General features: G+C 42.9%; 1 protein-coding gene across 2 annotated transcripts in view; it reads right to left on the bottom strand.

Annotated features, from left to right (window-relative positions):
* Positions 1 to 17983, bottom strand: part of invs (inversin) — a 38108-nt gene extending 20125 nt beyond the window's left edge. The window contains exons 1-14 of one of the 2 annotated variants that reach the window (XM_085422861.1): positions 17835 to 17983; positions 17190 to 17295; positions 10618 to 10717; positions 10164 to 10330; positions 8514 to 8687; positions 7776 to 7943; positions 7480 to 7660; positions 5518 to 5627; positions 4892 to 5063; positions 3984 to 4139; positions 3748 to 3869; positions 1633 to 1740; positions 1420 to 1526; positions 1120 to 1329 (exon numbers count right to left, since the gene is read on the bottom strand). In XM_085422861.1, the coding sequence (XP_085278987.1) occupies positions 1120 to 1329; positions 1420 to 1526; positions 1633 to 1740; positions 3748 to 3869; positions 3984 to 4139; positions 4892 to 5063; positions 5518 to 5627; positions 7480 to 7660; positions 7776 to 7943; positions 8514 to 8687; positions 10164 to 10330; positions 10618 to 10717; positions 17190 to 17192 (1778 nt within the window). In that variant the 5' untranslated portion in view covers positions 17193 to 17295; positions 17835 to 17983. The remainder of the gene's footprint in view (positions 1 to 1119; positions 1330 to 1419; positions 1527 to 1632; positions 1741 to 3747; positions 3870 to 3983; positions 4140 to 4891; positions 5064 to 5517; positions 5628 to 7479; positions 7661 to 7775; positions 7944 to 8513; positions 8688 to 10163; positions 10331 to 10617; positions 10718 to 17189; positions 17296 to 17834) is intronic. The other variant, XM_085422862.1, reaches the window with a different exon arrangement.
* Positions 17984 to 18019: the final 36 nt, after the last annotated feature.

Raw genomic sequence — 18019 nt, 5'->3', positions numbered from 1 at the left:
TAATGTTCACTAAATAATAATATTTTCAATTCAATTCAGTCAGACACCTGTTTATATTGTAGGGTAAAGACCCTACAATGTTAGAGAGAGAAGTCTGATGAGCCCCTATGAGTAAGGACTCGGCGACGGAGGGGAGGAAAAACTTCCTTTCCTCTGAGTTTGAGGTGAAGCTCACTCGGATTTTAACTCATCCAAGAGTTTTAGGAGATCGACCTATGATGTCAATTTGAAAATCTTATGTCACCTCATTCTCGATTTATCATATTCATAAACTTGGGTGTCCCTCAGCTTTTCACAGAAATGCAACAGAGGTATGCAGATGCATGCTCCATGTATCCTTAACATATACCTATGGGGCTTGATATTTCAGATTGATTATATGAGTAGAAAGATTCAAGAAGCTAACATGGGAAAAATATGTAAGTACACTCACTGCAGCATTCTGGATCATCCTTTCAGGGTGTTTTAGGACAGCCCGATAATAATACATTCCAATAGTAAAGCCTGTATGTTTAATATGCGCACTGAAGGACATATCTTGGTCAAAAATAACTCCAAGATTCCTCAAAGTGTTATTGCAAGGCAAGATTATACCATCCAGTGAAGAGGTCAGATCTTTATGTCTTTAAGACATGCTTGTAGTTTAACTAGTTGCTGTGTGTCACCTGGCTTCATAGACAAATATAGCTGGGTATCATCTGCATAGCAATGAAAATATATGTAATGTTTTCTCATAATGCTTTCTAAGGGAAATAATATAAACAGTATTGGTCCCAGCACAGGACCCTGTGGAACTCCCTCAATAACCTTTGCGTTTGAAGAAGACTCCCCATCTACATGAACAAATTTGAGTCCGTCAGACAGATATGATTGAAACCCCTGCAGTGTATTTCTTTAATACTGTGTATTCTAACCCATGTATACAATATTGTGGTCAACAGTGTCAAATGCTGCACTGAAACCTAGCAGAACAAGCACAGACATGAGTCCACTGTCAGATGCCATAAGGAGATCACTGCTAGGCTCTGTTAACGCTGGTTAATAAAAGCTAGTTATGCCAATTCCTTCACTTTACCATTATACCTATAACTCTGGCATGACCCTATATGTGTCTCTCACTTGGCTGCATCCTTGCGCAGTTGCTCGTGTCGCATGAGGAGCTGCTTTCTCTCCCTGAAGGCCTTGCGGACAGTGTAGCCCTTGTAGACCGCCTGGATTGAGGCGGCAGCGATGTCCTGGATAGCTGCTATGGACAGAGCACCATGCTCCAGCATGAACTGAGTCACCTCACTGTGCCCCCCCAGCAGAGCATAGTCCAGAGGGGTGTACCTGCACAGCATAAACAGTGTGATTCATACATCTATTTTCCTACTTTTTAAGCTTCACCTCGGCTGCTTTCATTGTGGTCTCAGTTCTCACCTCTCCTCACTGTGCTCCATTTGATTGGGAAAGGCATTGTAGCCCAGCAGCAGTTTCACAGCGTCAAGGTAGCCATTGTTACATGACCAGTGGAGAGCGGTCCGGCCCTGGACCCCCATAAAGAAAAAAACAGCATTAACGTTGTATGTTTAAACCTTACAAAAAAAAGTCAGACATGAAAGTGTATTCAAGCAAATACAGGCAATTTCTTACCTCCTTGTCCTGTATATTAGGATCAGCGTGGTTCTCCATGAGAACAGCCATGCAGGTGATGTAACCACCGTAAGCTGCGCACTGCAGTGGAGTCCTTCCTGCATGATCCTGCAAAAAGTTTACACAGCAGATCAGAAGTTTTGGAGCTACGACATAGACAGCTTTGAAGTTCACAATGATCAGCCATATGCTTTACGCTGGACACGAGAATCCAAACTGTTTTTGGTCGTTAATGAGGACAAAATCCAAAATTCATGTTCAGTATGTAACTAGGAAGTCACTCGGTGCTGTATTAGATTATCCATAACAATGTTGTTTTATGATTATTAACCAGAGATAGTTTCTGTTGCTCTAAAGAACGGAACACACAGGTGAAACACTACCAAATGAAAGCAGTTTAAATGAAATAGAAGTAACTGTAACAAAAATTTATGACTAAATGTTTCCAATTGACCATGACAATTTAATATGACACACTACTGCAGCAGCACGTTGGCTTTGGTTAAACTTTATTGCATTTTGCTGCAGGGCTGAGGTAGAGGGTGAGTGGTCACGCTTCATATTAAAGAAAAAAACATCCTTTCATCCCCTCTCCTGCTCTAGTATGTTCACTGTAACCTTTTATTAACCTGTAATTTTAAACTGAATTTGGACGATTTAATCCTAATGGTTACTTTATCAGTTATAGTTATCTAGTGTGTGAAGGAGGCTATCAGTAGGCTGAAACAAAATGAACCTATCAGACAGATAGCAAAAACTTTAGTAGAAGCCAAATCAGAAACCTGGTACATTCTTAAAAAGAATGGTGTAGTGGTTAACATATAAATTAGACACCTGAAGGGTCGCTGGTTAGATTGCAGTCGGAGACAAAAATCCCTTTTGGGGTTGTGTCAGGAAGGGCATCTGGTGTTCCACTCTACCAAATCAAACTTGCAGAGATACCCATTTTGGCATGGCTGCCATGTTGTGAAACACCAAAAGGACTAAAAACTAAAACTAGAGTGTGTGATGAGGATTATTTCCAGGATTAAGAAAAACAACTTTACACCACCTATCTGAATCAAGAACACACTTGACGAGGTAGGAGTATCACTTTCCAAGTCCACAATTGAAAGACACCCTTTATGAATATGAAGACAGAGGGTGTACAACAAGGTGCAAACCATTGGTTACACTCACGAACAAGAAGGTCCGATTACACTTTGCAAGAAAACTATCTAAAAGAGCCAAAACAGGTCTGGAAGAATTCTAGGATGGATGAAAGCAAGATGAACTTGTACTAGAATGATGTGAAGAGAAAAGCCTGGAAAAAGAGAGAAACAACTCATGATCTAAAGCATACCACATCATCTGTCAAACATGGCAGAGGCAATGTTATGGTATGGGCATGTATGATCCAGAGGAACTGGGTCACTAGTGTTCATTGATGATCTGGCTGCTGATAGAAGTTGCAGGATGAACAGTAGAGTGTACTCTTTGCTTAGATTCAGCCAAATGCTGTCAACAGATCAGACACACTTCACACTGCAAATGGATAATGACCCAGTTATTTAATGGAGAGACTGACAAACAAGCAGCACATCTGGTGGATCATCATAGGAGAGGAAACACAACATGTCTATGGCTTCTTTTGTTTGTTTTTAAGCCTTTAAATAGTCTTACCCCACCCTAACTAAGCTCTTACATGTGCACTCACCATGCTGGTTGCTCAGGTCAGCTGATCAGCTGCTCCTAGATAATGCGAGGGCACAGCAAAAGCTCAGAGGGAACAGATCTTTTGCTGTGGCAGCACCTAAGTTGTGGAATTCGCTGCCACTGCATATTAGACAGGCTTCTGCACTGCCCATTTTAAGTCACTTCTTAAAACCTACCTCTTTTCACTTTCCACAGTGTGAGAGGTGATTTTCATTGTTTTAATTGTTTTTGTATAAATGGTTTTGTATATTTATTCTGTTCTTAAGCACTTTAGTCAGCACTTGCTGTTTCAAATCTCTTTATAAATAAGACAGCTTAGCTTAGCTAGGCTTCTATACTTTAGACGCCCGTTGCCTGCAAATGATTTTAATCCAAGTATTAAAAACAACTACTCCCTTAGTGAAATATGTTTATGCATACCTGTACATTGGGACTTATCCCATTCTCCATCAGTATCTGACAGACTTCAGCGTTCCCTCCTAGAGCTGCCCAGTGTAGAGCAGTGTGACCATCTACGTCCACCAGGTCAACACGTGCAGAACCTTTATTCAAAACATTCGCATGACTACAAAGACCACAGGAAAACTGAAAAAGGAAATAAGACTTTCCCGAAATTACTGAGAAAGTGTAACTAACATATGTTAATGAACACTCACCTTTGATCAGTGTTAGTATGACATCTCTGTGTCCCATCTCACAGGCACGAAACAGTGGTGTGTGTTTCATGACATCCAGAGAGTCAACCATTGCGCCCTTCTCCAAAAGCAGCTTCACTGTGCTCTCATGGCCTGACAGGGAGGCCGCATGGAGCGCTGTTTAAACACACACACATGCACATGATAAAACATGATGTCCTGAATCACTCCTCAGGTCTGTCCCTTCTTTTTCTCCACATCACTCCTTTGACTGATGCTCCTGTTTGGGCTGTGGCTAAAGCCTGGTCAGTGAAGGGTTAAACAGGGGGAGACATTTAATGAGGAGTGGTGCACTTAATCCTCCTTGTGGAAATCCCACCTTGCCCTCACTCCAGTCCCCAGACAGTACAGACTGGAGTCAAGTGCATGGAAGTGATTCGGTCATTTACACTGCCCTTCACACTGTCTAATTAGCATGATTCAACCGTTGCATGTAATTCATGCATAAACAATGACCGTCGAGCAGAGGGGCTATCGCCATGGAGATTATAGGTTCAAATAGCCCCGGGGGGTCAAAGCGTGGCGGGAAGTCATGTGCGCCTGCATGTATGTGTGTTTGTCAAAGGACAGTGCTGGCAGTAGTGCGTGTCTGTGACGAGCTCACATTAATTTTGCTCACAGTATCACTTCCCTCTCTCCTGTGATCTCACTGCCTCTTTTGCACTTTTGGGGGAATCCCCTGTGACATCATCATCCCAACTTTAAAACAAGCAACCAGTAAGGACAAAGGTATGTATGTATGTGTACATAGAGCATTAAGACCAGGGAAATTATGTCATCATTCCCTCGAAGCACACAGAGGACAGGGGAAGTGGGCCAAAGCAGTTCGGAGGAGCTTTAGTTCCTCCTCTGGTTTGTCAAGTCCTCACCAGTGCCACCGTACTTGTCTGCCATGTTGATGTCAATGTTTGGGGTGAGGGCCAGCATGGTGCGAATGACATCGTCACTGCCCTTCCCAGCAGCCCACATGAACGCTGTTCTCCCCTCTAGATCAGGCTCGTCTTTCACCGACGGATGGGACAGGAATACGCCAACTGTCTCCTTCATGCACACAGAAAGAAAAACGCAGGTTATTTGTGTTGTTTTTTGGACCAAGGTGAAGATACTGAAACATAATTACAACAAACTAACAAGATGAAGATCTGGTTTATTATTCTGCTGTAATTTAAAACAGGCGTTTGAATAATCAAGCGTTTAAACTGTCTGGTGTAGGACTTTCAAATATCAGTAACACTTGTAAGAGTCTAAGTTAAATAGTTTCTCATTTATAAGACTTTTTGTCAATTTTCCATTAAGGGGACCTTGAAGACCTTGGTGGATATAAGCCAGATTTCAATGGATTGTTAACATAAGCCCACTCTACACCCCTACAAAGTTTTATTGGAATTATTTCAAAACTTTTTGAGACATCGTGTTTACAGACAGCACGACAGGAAAACACTACCAAAACACAACCTCCTTGGCGGAGGTAACAATATGTGAGTCAGTGACTCACAGCATTGTTGCTTTGTGCCCCATAGTGCAGAGGTGTTGCCCCTTGGCTGTCTGAGGGAATAGTGCCTGATGTGTTCCTCTCCAGCAGCAGGTGGACAATTTTCGCATGGCCTGAAAAAGACACGTTTTTCATCAGAGGGACATGCTGGGAAACAAGGATGTGAAGCGCCAGGACGACAGCTCAACCACACCATCTTACAGATGCAGCGTGTGTTTTTGTTTGTACAGTTAACGTGACACTAAAGAAATAAACAGGTCGCTATCACACATGCTGTCACCCAGAAGTTTGGAGTCATTTTTGATGTAAATAAAGGCTATTCTGAGCGACAAATATATGAAAATACGTCACAAACCAGCAAAAAATTGCTTGTATGACGACTGTTTAATGATGTTTTCAGTTGTGCCCCTGTGAGATGTCTTATTTTAAACCACAGACGTGGTTTTGCACCTCGGCCTCCCACTTCTCTTTCTGTTCTGGTTAAAGCCAATTTTGCACACTTTTGAGACTACTGAGTAGTTCCCACTTTTCTATGAAATCATTTGTTTGTTTGCTTTAACTGGTTTTTAAGTACAAGACTCAGTTTCTCAGAACTTGTATATTGTGAAGTTTCTGAAGGAATTTTATTTTATTTTCTGTGTGACTATGATCAAACCCATTTAGGATGATTTGCCACACGCCCAAATAGGCACATTTTTTCCTTTTTTTAAAAACAGCACATTTGCTATCTGCTGTGTTAACTTAATCGATTCAAGTCTCACTGGAACAGGGTGGTTGCTGAAATGTGCGTCTGTATTCCTTCCACAGACATTCAGTTAAAAATGACTTATGATTAATGACAGTATTAATCTTTGATGGTCACTTATAACATTTCTGATCTAAAAAGCACTTCAAACTTTTGAGTGAAAGTGTAAGATAACTGGAAGTGTTCACACAATAGGACTAAATAAATAGAACTGCTGGAGGAACCAGAGAAAAAGTCAGGGTGTTGCCTTCACACCACACATTTTAATGCCATTTTATCTGATCCATTCTTCTTCTTTTGGCTGCTCTCACTAGTAGTCATGAAATCTGACCATGTCTCTGTCACACCAACCCTCTACAGGTCCTACCTTTCCTACATCCATGGACCTCCTATGAGTACTTCCTCCTCTTCCTCCTGTCTGTGAGCTCCAGCGTCAACAACCTCTGTCCAGTATACCGACTATCCCTCCACTGCATATGTCCAAATCATCTTAGCCTTGCCTCTCTAACTTTGTCTCCTAAACATGTGACCCCAGCTGTCCCTCTGATGTTCTCATTTCTAATCTTGTCCATCCTTGCAACTCCCAATGAAAATCTTAAATTCTGCCACCTGCAGCTCGGCTTTGTGTCAGTGCCACCATCTCCAAACCATACATCATTGCAGGTCTCACTACCATCTGCACTCTTGTTGCTGTCCTTCTGTCAAAAATCACCCCTCATACTCATAACACCCACTCCACCCTATCCCTACACTCTTCTTTACCTCTCTTGTGCACTGTCTTTTGCTTTGGATTCGGATTGACCCCAGGTATTTCACCTCATCCATCTCCACTACCTCTACTCCTGTATCTTTACCTTTCCACCTGTCTCCCTCTCATTCACACACATGTATTCTGTCTCGCTTCAAGCATCTTTCATTCCTCTTCTCTCCAGAGCATACCTCCACCCTTTTACCTATTTTTCACCTGCTCCCTGTTCTCACTACAGTGTCATCTGCAAACACTGAAATGGAGTAAATGGACACTTCTGCCTAACCTCATTTGCAAACCTGCCCATCACCAAAGTGGCTGAGAGACTGAAACCTAAGCTGCTAGAAAGGAAAAAATGTGGATTCTAAATTCGACTGGTAGTTTAGCTTTTAAGGATATAATTTCTAAAAAGCCTGAAATTCTTGCAGGTTCTTGTAATAATAAACTGCATATAAGATGTGTGTCAACTCACCCAGCAAAGCAGCCCAGTGCAGCGGTGTTCTGAAGAGGTTATCATAAGCTGTTACATTACAGCCCTCATAAGACGTCAGCACCTCCACTACTGCCTCGTTGCCATCAGCAACGGCAAAGTGAAGGGGCGTCCGACCCTCATAGTCCTGCCAGTTCAGCAGGGACTCAGTGGGTGCTGCTTCCTTTACACAAACACAGACAGTAACAAGAAAAGATGCAAACATGCAGGTTTGATGTGTGAGGATGGGAAATGAAGACAAATGAATTTGTGATCGTGTGTGTGGATATGGCGTGTACCAGTATACAGCGGACAGTTTCTGTGGCACTGGGCTCCTGACTGTGTGCAGCCCAGTGCAGGGGGATCTTGCCTTCACTGTCTGGGATGCCGATGTTGGAGTCGTGCTTGATCAGAAGGCGAACGTGTTCTGGTCGGTTATAAAAAGCCGACCAGTGAAGAGCAGTTTGCTGTCGACAGAATGACGATAAAAGATGACACAAAGATTTGTCAATGGTGCTAAAATTAAAATGGGCAGTCGTAAGACTGGGTTTGAGGTTTCCACTTCAAAAAAAAAATCACTACACTATGATACAGCCAGGAAATATGAGGGAACGTGCTACACAAAGCTCATATTGAAGATCCACCAGTGAGCTGAGATTTAAACCTAGATGCCGACAACTGAGCTATTCTGAGATTTGCTGAAACCACTGTCATCTGACACGATGATGCATATTGGATTATTACAAAACTAACTACTGATGTCAGATACACATCAGGTTGAGCAGACAGAGAACACTGTGTGTTTGTGGTTTTATCAGCAAGAACACAGGACAAAGCTACAGCTTGTTAAGCTTTTCACTGAACGTGTTTATGTATGTATGACTTAATGTGTGTATGACTTAAAACCGCCGCTGCATCTACCAAATGGCTTTGAGTGAGTCTGTTTGAAGGTTAATGGCTTGACGCCCTGGCTGGCTGTTTTGTGACTGAGAACAGTTATAAAGACAGATGGATATTTACGCACTCTACTCCACTACCTTATTCTTGTCCTGTGTGTCAACCTCTCCAGGTCCAATATGTTTGAGGAGCAGGGCGAGCGCTTTAGGTGAGGGGTGTCTGGTGGCCAGGTGGAGTGGGGTCATTTCCTCTAAATCTTTCTGCAGCCAGTTAGCACGCCTGGACAGCAGCAGCTTCAGGAAACGCACGTTCCCCTGCAGCAACCAAGAGGGACAAACTGTGCTGATAAGAAGCTCAGAAATCGCCAATTCTCCTCAACATTAGTCATGAACCAGCAACAATGACACACACACTCCCACACACACACACACACACTCCCCGGGCTTTTAGCCGCGTCTGGTTCAATCCACAGGTCATCCATCTTCGTTCCCTCCTCCTGCGTCACTCCTCAGTGTGTGTGATGAGCCGTTAAACAGTAAACAGCAGCACTCTGCCTGCCATCCCCTCCTCATCATCGTCATCATCTTTATACTCACTTTTTTGGTCTTTCACCAGCAGGCCACTGGGTGCAACAGTGGCCACACAGCAGCAGTGCGAGGGTGAACATGTGTGAGGGTGTTTAGTATCGTTCTGTGACCACAAAGCCACAGACTGACAGATCTATCTCGTGTGTGAGCATGCATCTAGACTCTAAGAGAGTGTGTGTGTGTTCCTGTCCTCCTATTCTCAGTCCAATTAGATCAGTAATCCCTTGCCTCTCTCGCTGTCTCAGCCACTTATTGATCAGATGTCAAAGAGACAGGGCTTCCCATCACTAGCATCCCCCAACATACACACACTCCCCATCTACGAGACAGATCCTAGTAACCTATTACCTTCCCTCTCCCTTCAGTGATATGATGATCCTGTATCAGTACACTCTAATAAAAGAAGCTGCCAATAAATAACAGAGAGGTAAAGAGATATTATTAGCACCACATCCCCGTTGTTCTCATCACTCTGGAGGTTTTGTCATTAACTCTTTGTCTTCATTGTCCCTAAGTGTGTAGATTGAACTCAAAAGAACATCAAGCCCCTCCTCTTTCACACGTTTGTGTGTCTAAAATGCTGTGAAACAGCAGAAATACTCCATGCAGAATAATTCTTCATGTACAAGCATGTGCATAGGAAGCTCATAGCTACACTGCTTGTGTCTGAGGCCCATAAATCAGGTCATATTATCTTCAATAAGCCCTAAGGCAGGGGTGCCCAATCCCGGTCCTCGAGAGCTACCGTCCTGCAGCTTTTAGATGCATCCTTGTTCCCACACACCTGAATCAAATGAATGGCTTGTTATCAGGCCTTTGCCAAACATGATGGCATGCTGAAGAGATCAAACCATTTGATTCAGCTGTGTTGGAGTAGGGATGCATCTAAAAGCTGCAGGATAGTAGCTCTCGAGGACCGGGATTGGGCACCCCTGCCCTAAGGCCATAATTACAGCCACTAGGGGGCACTGGCTTCCCATTGGAGCTGACAGACTGTCAAAATTTCTCTGTTATTTAACTTCTATGAGATCACACCTTGGGTTCATATTCATTTCACTTTAATAAATCTATCCAATTATGGCCTTTGCGAATGAATTTTGTCAGGATAATGACATAAAAAGGGCCGACATACGTAACTGATGACATTAGTGTGCTTTATGTGTGTGCTCCAGTGTTCACCTGCACATCTGCGAATGCCCGTACCTTCTGTGCAGCAAGGTGCAAAGCGGTTCGCTGGCTGAGGTCGGTCTTGTTGACCGATGCTCCGGCTTTCAGCAGAATCTCTGCGCAGTCCAGACGGTCAGCCAGCACGCAGTACATCAAAGGGGTCCGGCCGAACTGGTCCTCACGGTCCTTCAGCAAGGGCTCTGCTACATGTGGACACACATGAAGCACAACAGAAGGTTTAAGTCAGAGGTTAAGACCCCAATAGAGACCACGATTTTGGTGAAAATCCACAGAATTCATTCTTGTAAGTTCTTGTACTTAAAGAGAAAAAACTATTTATTTGGAGCTGCTAAGAGTCACAAGGAAGCACTTTAGCACTCATAACCTGCATCCTCATATTTGCCCTCTTATATTCTTTTACTGCACATTTCTAATTTATGCCACATGCCATGACTCGTGTGACTTCATGAACCTAAGATGTGCTGCTTACCGGTGATGAGTTTGAGGAGAGCGCTTCTGTCTCCGTTGACAGCTGCTGCATGAACCTGCGAGCCCAGAGAGGCAGGTCCCGGGCTGGACGTCGCTGAGGCCTGCAACACAAACAGATGGAAGGTCACAACTGGAGCTGCAGCAACACATATACACACACACAGTTTAACAAAGTGACATTAAACTGAGTCTAGACAGTTTCCTTTGCATTCACTTGACTCAAAGCACACCCTCATTACTGGACACACTCACAATTAAGTGCTTCATGTTCAGTATAATATCATATTGTGTGACAAATAAATATATTCTAAATAAAACTGCGTTTCTCGAGATCAGAGAATATAGACACAGTTTTTCTGTATACTAAGCAAACAGTGATTGAGCCATTCAGGAGGCCATTACTATGTTACACACGGATCGTCTTGCGGGCAGATAATAAACACCTGAAGCTCCACAAGCAGTCGATCGTACAGCAAAATGCGTACAGCCGATAACAAAATCAGGGAGCTAATGTGAGCTGGCAGTAGGGACTGCGAGTGTGTGTGTGTGTGTGTGTGTGTGTGTGTGTGTGTGTGTGTGTGTGTGTGTGTGTGTGTGTGCTCCCGCTGAGGGGGTTAAATCTCTTCCTGGCCCCACTTAACCAGAGCGCAGTGAAAGCTGGGTAACGTGCAGACAGGAAGCAGCTGGGGAGGGGGAGACCCTGTGTGAGCGTGTAAGAGGGGGGTCTCTCTTCATGTCTTATTCATGTCTCATTAATACTGCAGCATGCCTTGCCGTGTTTATATCTGTGTGTGTGTGTGAGCGCGCATGCATGTGTGAGTTTGTGTGTTCGGTTTGGAGATGTGGGACAAGCCCTGCGGAGCGCAGCACAGAAATCAATTATTGCCCTTAAAGACATAAATGCTGGAGGTACAAACTGATGCCACAATCAGAGTTTTCTCCGAGACGTTTTCATTAACTCCCAGATCTGATGCTACCCAAAACTGACCATCTAAAGAGACTTCATGCCGATACAGCAGAGGGGAGTTACTGATAAGTGTTAAGCATTCGCAGCTTTAAAAACACTTCTAAACTTTTGGTCGGGGAGGTGAGGGAACACTGCGGTGTCTTCCATCCATCGTTTCTCATCCCCCTCTTCCTCCCCCTAGTTACCTCGTAAAGAGAGCTCCCGTAGACACTGCGTGCAGCACGGCAATTACCCATCATGCTCCTGCTTTCTCACGCACTGCCAAGTAGTGGCAGAGACTTAATACAAGTTCGTTACAACATTTACTGCGAGGTAAGGCTATGTGTGAGATCAAGCGGGTGGTGGTGGTAGTAGTGGGGGAGCGGCACCTTGAAGGTGTGTGTTAGTGTGTCAGCGTGTGTGTTTGGCACATGTGCCATGTCATGGGAAGTGATTTTCCGTGAGAGAGAGTTTATACACGAGCTTTGCCAAAATCAACCACAAACGTCTCTAATTTAAAGTCATTACCCCAGTCAGTAATGCAGATGGAAATGCTCACTCAGACACTCACAGAGTCTGCAAATATTTAACTTAATGCACGCACAAACAGCAGATATTCCAGAGCTGCACAAACAAGTAATACAATTTTATTATTATGATTTCTTTTATACAAAAAAAAGAGATGATCACAAGACCTCCTTTAAGTCGTGCACTCAAGCCAAACTTCTTTCCTTCTATCCATTAATTTTTATCCTTTTCTACACTTCTCAAGTCTATTTGAAAGCCCCCAGCAGTCAGACTAAAATATGAATTGATTTATGAATAATATTAGATGCAGGAAAATAAATAAATAAATAAACAAAAGTTATAATTTGGCCAAACAGCAACATGAGGGACACGAGTCAATATCTGAATCTATGCGAGGGCCATTCATATCACCAAGAGTGGGCAATTAGAGTTTTATGAGGACCTGAGTGTTTTGGAAACACCTACAGTGCATCCAAATTTGGCTAAAAAGGCTTTTGCAATGCAGCGTCTGAAACTAGACAAAGGAGGGTGTAAACACAACACAAGGTCCTGTTGAGAGGTTTGGAGTGGTCTCATTTAGCCATTCATACGCGTTCCTCAGGGAGCACTCCGCTTGTTAATATGAAGACAATAACTCAGAGTAAACCATTGATCATGGACTGAGGTCCAGACCAAGTGATTGTGCATCTGTATGAGTATTGATTCATGCTGATGCTGACATTATTTAGTCTTTATTCATATTCTGCCTCATATAACTGCAGAGATTTTAACAAAGAATCTAGACACTCCGACGAAACCTTTCAGAAACACGACAGGAGTGCTGCAAACATACGCGCTGCTGCCTCCTGACAGACACACACTCACTGAAAGTAACGCTTCAATTGATGCCGTTGAGACAAACAGGTAAAAAAGTGTGTGTGTGTGCTTCTCTACTTGTCTGTCACTGTGAAGGTGTCTGCTTTTGATAGGCGACATGACTAGGGCATGCTGGGTTAGCAATGGGGGACAGAGCCTGAGCCTGTGGCCTTTATTTCATTTCTAGAGCACGCACACACACACGCAAACATTTTTATTACCGTTTATACAGTTAGAGCAGAGAGCCCTTAGCTTCTTAGCCATCACGGGGTTATTATGGGTTCCTACATGCATGTATCTGATAGAAGAGAGAAGCTTCAGGGGTCGGTTCCTCGATTTTTTTTGACTGACAGGTATAGATGTTGGAGGAAGGATAATATCAGCCCTTAAGGATCCCCAATCTGTAAAGCCCTATTTCTTGGGGACTTCCTGTTTCCCTAAGGACCAATGAGCTGGCTCCCTCAGCTGGGGGCCGAGCCCTTGGGCACAGCGGGGCCAATCAGCAGGAGGGAAGCAGGCTGAGTGACACATAGATCTGCTAATTTACATCATTACCACAGTGCATCCTGACAAATGAGCCCCTAGGGTGTGAGCCAATCACCTGGGAGAGTAATGCAATTAGGTGGGACCACAGCTGTCAATCTCACAGCCACGGGGGTCAGGTAGTGACGCCTGTGGCTAAAACACCCCTGCCTGACTGCCGTTCACTCAGACACACACCACCGATACACACACACACACACACACACACACATATGGTATATGTATAGAGATTAGTGATGCAGATATGAAGTGTAGGATGGAAAGGCGTGTGTGTGGGCAGAGGCACATTAGAGCCTGGCTCTCTATCTTCCTCCTGAGATACTCAGAAAGCACAGAATGTGTGTGTGTGTGTGCGCACAACTGCTTAAGGGACACAGAGATTGGCTTGTGCCCTCTGAGAACTTACACCTGAGCCTAAGTGCGTGCATATCTGCATACATCAGGGTGTATTTTTGTGCGTGTTTACATTCGCCCATGTGTTTTCATCCACTGGGAAACAGTGTTGTTATGCTCCGTGCAAAGACTACGACAACAAAAGGGGGAGAAAGAGGGCGGGAACTGGTGCAGCCCTGAATTTGACTGCTGCTAGTGAAGCTTATCTTAGTGTCATTAGGTGTTGTGATATCACACTAAGTCGATAGGGTTCTGCCCAGCTTGTGATTGGTTTGTTGTGTGTGTGTGTGTGTGTGTGTGCACATTTGTGGGCTGATCAATTCTGTCTTGAGTGGCAGACTGTCAACATTTTCACTTAGCCTCTTTTTAGCTTCAAAGAGAAGAAGAAGAAGAAGAAGAAGGGATGAAACAACAACAATAACAAAAAAAACAACAACAGACAAGTTCTCTAACACTACCAGCAGAGTCCCCATAACCTTGTCTCTGTAGTTCAGCCACTGCTTGAGACACTCTGAGAGTTAGAGGAGCTGTGTGTTTTGTGTCATCCCATTATATCACTAATGAGCCACCCTCAGGAGGGAGGGCAGAGAGACAGCAAGGCAGACAGAAATAGAGAGATGAAGAAAAAAGATAGAGGAGAGAATGAGAAGGCAGTGTAGGGAGGGCAGAGACACCAGCTTGGGGACTTTTTCCTCTTCTCCCCACCATCCTCTTTTCCCCACACCTCTGAGTCTAATTGGACTAAAACTGTGATCTAATTAAATGTCCAATTAAAGTGCAGAGAGCAATGTGCCCACCGGCGAATCAGAGTAGAGGGACATAATCAGCTGGAAAAACAAACAAAAAAATCAATGGGAGCAATGCGAAATGGAAAAAAGATGGAGAAAGCAGAAAAGGGAGGCGAGGGCAAAACAGAAAGCAGATGGACAGAGGAAATCAGATCGGTGTGAGAGTGTGCTGCATTACTCTGCAGCTAGTGTGACGACAAATTACATTGTCAGATGAGGACGCTGAAAAGGGTTAACATGTTCACTGGGGTTTCCCTGCATGTAAAAAATTTTGGCACCCAGAAAATGAGGGTTAGGTCTTTCCACCAAAGGACATTCACCAGAACTGTTATAAAAATACTTAAGATTGAACCTTTTTTTTTTTTTTAAAAAGAGGAAAAAACGGTGAGATCATTTACAAAGCTATATATATACATATATATATTTTTAAGAAATGCAGACTTCTGTTAAGACAATGTGGAGCATTCCCACTTTGAGCCTGGAAACACCCTGACACGCTGTATGTTATTAGTCATCTCGTACCCTTATTTTCCATGCCTCACAACATCACAGCAAGCTGAGATGAACAACAGCACATGACACCATGACATTATTTAACAAAAACTAAGCCAAAACACAGAAGCAATGTGTGAAGTACACACAGTCATTCAATAGCTTACTGAACCCCCGTTAAAACCAACCTGAAGCAGTCATTTTCTGTGTGACTTCATCTGTCTCTCACATCGTTGTCGATGAATTTCGACCTACTCTTCTTTACAGTGTTGCTTCAGTTCATTGAGGTTCGTAGGCATTTGTTTATGTACAGCTCATTTAATATCTCATCACAGCATTTGAATCAGGCTGAAGCCTGGACTTAAACTTGGTTATTGCAACACCTCATTCTTTTTCTTTTCAGTCATTCTGTTGTAGATTCGGTGTGATTGGGATTAATTTTCTGTTGCATGACCCAGTTTTGTCAAAAGGATGGCCTATATACAGAGGAGTTCACGGTCAACTCAATGAGTGCAAAGTCCCCAGGTCCTGTGGCTGCAAAACAAAACCAAATCATCACCTTTTCACCACCGAGCTTGACAGTTGGTATGAGGTGTTTGTGCTGATGTGCTGTATTTGGTTTTCATTGTACATTATGGTCAAACATCTCCACTTTGGTCTTGCTGTATGTCAAGCACATTGTTCCAGAAGTCTTGTGGTCTGTTCAGATGCAGCTTTGTAAACCTAAGCTGTGTAGTAGCTCAGTTTTTTCTTCAGTCTTTCTGTCATGAACGTTAACATTTAACATGCAAACTGAGGCCTGGAGATTCTCAGATGCACCTCTTGGGTCTTTTGCAGTTTCATTGAGCATTGCACAGTCTGACCTTGGGTGAATTTCCTGGGACGTCCAATCCTGGAAAGATTGGCAACTACCTTGAATGCTTTCCACTTGTGAATAATCTTCCTCATGGTAGAATGAGGAACTTGAAAATGTTTTGAAATGGCTTTATAAGCCTTCCCAGCAAGCCGCCAAAACATCTGCTTTTATAAAGGTGCTCACCATTACCGATGATGAGTAAAACAAGTGGATTTGATTAGCAGCACCTGGATGCTAATCAACCTCTTAACTCCTATGGAAACAATACTTTACTTACTGTGTACTTACTTCTCCACACACAGATTCTGCTTTTTGGCTTAGTTTTTGTTAAATAAATAATGACAGTTTAACATATCTGGTGGTGATTATGATTTTTTTATGTTCTGATATGTACAACTCTAGAAATGAGAGAGGGTATACTTTCTTTTTTGTGACTGTATGCAAAACATAATTAAAGTTCAACAGCAAAGTTTTTCACAAAAATAAGTAGTTGCAACACCCAAATTATTTATATATTGTGGCGGACCACCATACATACCTCCACAATATATTCATTTTTCCTATGTCCTTCTGTTCAGTAGTATTTAGTTAATTGACCAATATTCAACTTTTACATCATTACCTCTTCTCAATGAGTAATTTTATATAAATAACATATAATATTTTTGCTAAATTAAAATAACAGTAAAAGTTGTTTGCTCTTCAAAACTTTGATCCAACTTTAATTCACATTATTAATCATCTATGAGCAAACACAGTAAAGACAGTTTATCAAAGGATTTTTCATACCTCATAACTACATATATATACATAAAATGTGCACTGACACCCAAAGGATATGGAGCTCCTCCCTCTCTTTATCACTGAGAAATCCTCCCCACTCCATCTGCGAGTTGCTCGCACACTGTGAGCCCCCTATGGACAGCTTTAGCCCATAAAATATTAATGCTGGGATTCAATTCAACATTCCAGCTTAATCTCCTTAACAATTAGGTTGCTGCTGCACACACACACAATTAGCTTTGTTACACACGGTCTTGACTCTAGAGAGAGATTTAAAGACCGGGAGTTCAGCTGAGACACTAAAGACATTACCAATAGAAAAATAAACTTCAGGGATTTATACATCAAATTAGACCTGGTTAACTGCACTAAGTGCACCGGAGTCTTACCATATCTGCGTTAAGGGGGACACTTCAGCAGATGTTTCCCAGTTCAGAGCATCCTCAGTGGGTGTGAATGTGCATCCAGGTCCCCTACCTGTCCTGATCCTGACTCCTGCCAGGGCAGAGAAAGAGGCTCGCTCACATACTGAGATCAGCCCACCTGTTCAAACAAATAACTGCCAGCATAACACTGTACTGATTACAGGCAGGGGAGACATGTCTCAGAGTAACAGATTGTTTATAATAGTTATAGCTCTGAGTTGTTAAACAGTGATTTAAAAACCAGCAATTAACCACAAACGGTCTTTTTTCCTCCTTCTTGTTCTTTATGGAGAACATTTGCAGAGGTTTTGGAGAGTTGTGAATCAAAGTAGGTATCTAAATATTTAAAAAAGATTTGTGCAACCAAGTTTGTTTTAGCTGGAAAACATAAAGCACATAGCTAGACGGTGAACAAAGGAGTATTGCAAAAAACTCAAGCATAATGATGCAACTCCATCGTGTTCAGAGAAATCAGTTATTCATAATCGCACTGAAAAAGTCCAGAGGAAAAAAACTGTGTTTGGCAATGGATCCGCTCAGTAAAACACTCGTGCCATAGCATTTTAACAAAGTGCTCCCTTCACTCCTCTTCGTCGTCGTCATATTTACCGTTTGGTTTTCTTTCGGCGAGGATGAAAATCTTTGAAAAGTTTTCTTCCAAGACGTCCCGTTGAATCGCCACTGTCTGTGTTGACAAAATACTACAACTCCCGTTAGTATCGTAAAACAACAACTCGCCATAATTTGAGTTTTCTCTTCATTCAAGTGAGCCGCTTGAAGGTACCAGAAAAACT

The sequence above is a fragment of the Rhamphochromis longiceps genome, linkage group LG11 (assembly GCF_057381845.1).
Source record: "Rhamphochromis longiceps isolate RC_006_pf linkage group LG11, R_longiceps_female_GT1.1, whole genome shotgun sequence".
NCBI lineage: Eukaryota > Metazoa > Chordata > Actinopteri > Cichliformes > Cichlidae > Rhamphochromis > Rhamphochromis longiceps.
Note: the sequence above shows the minus strand (reverse complement) of the source record. Positions and strands in the feature narration are given on the sequence as shown.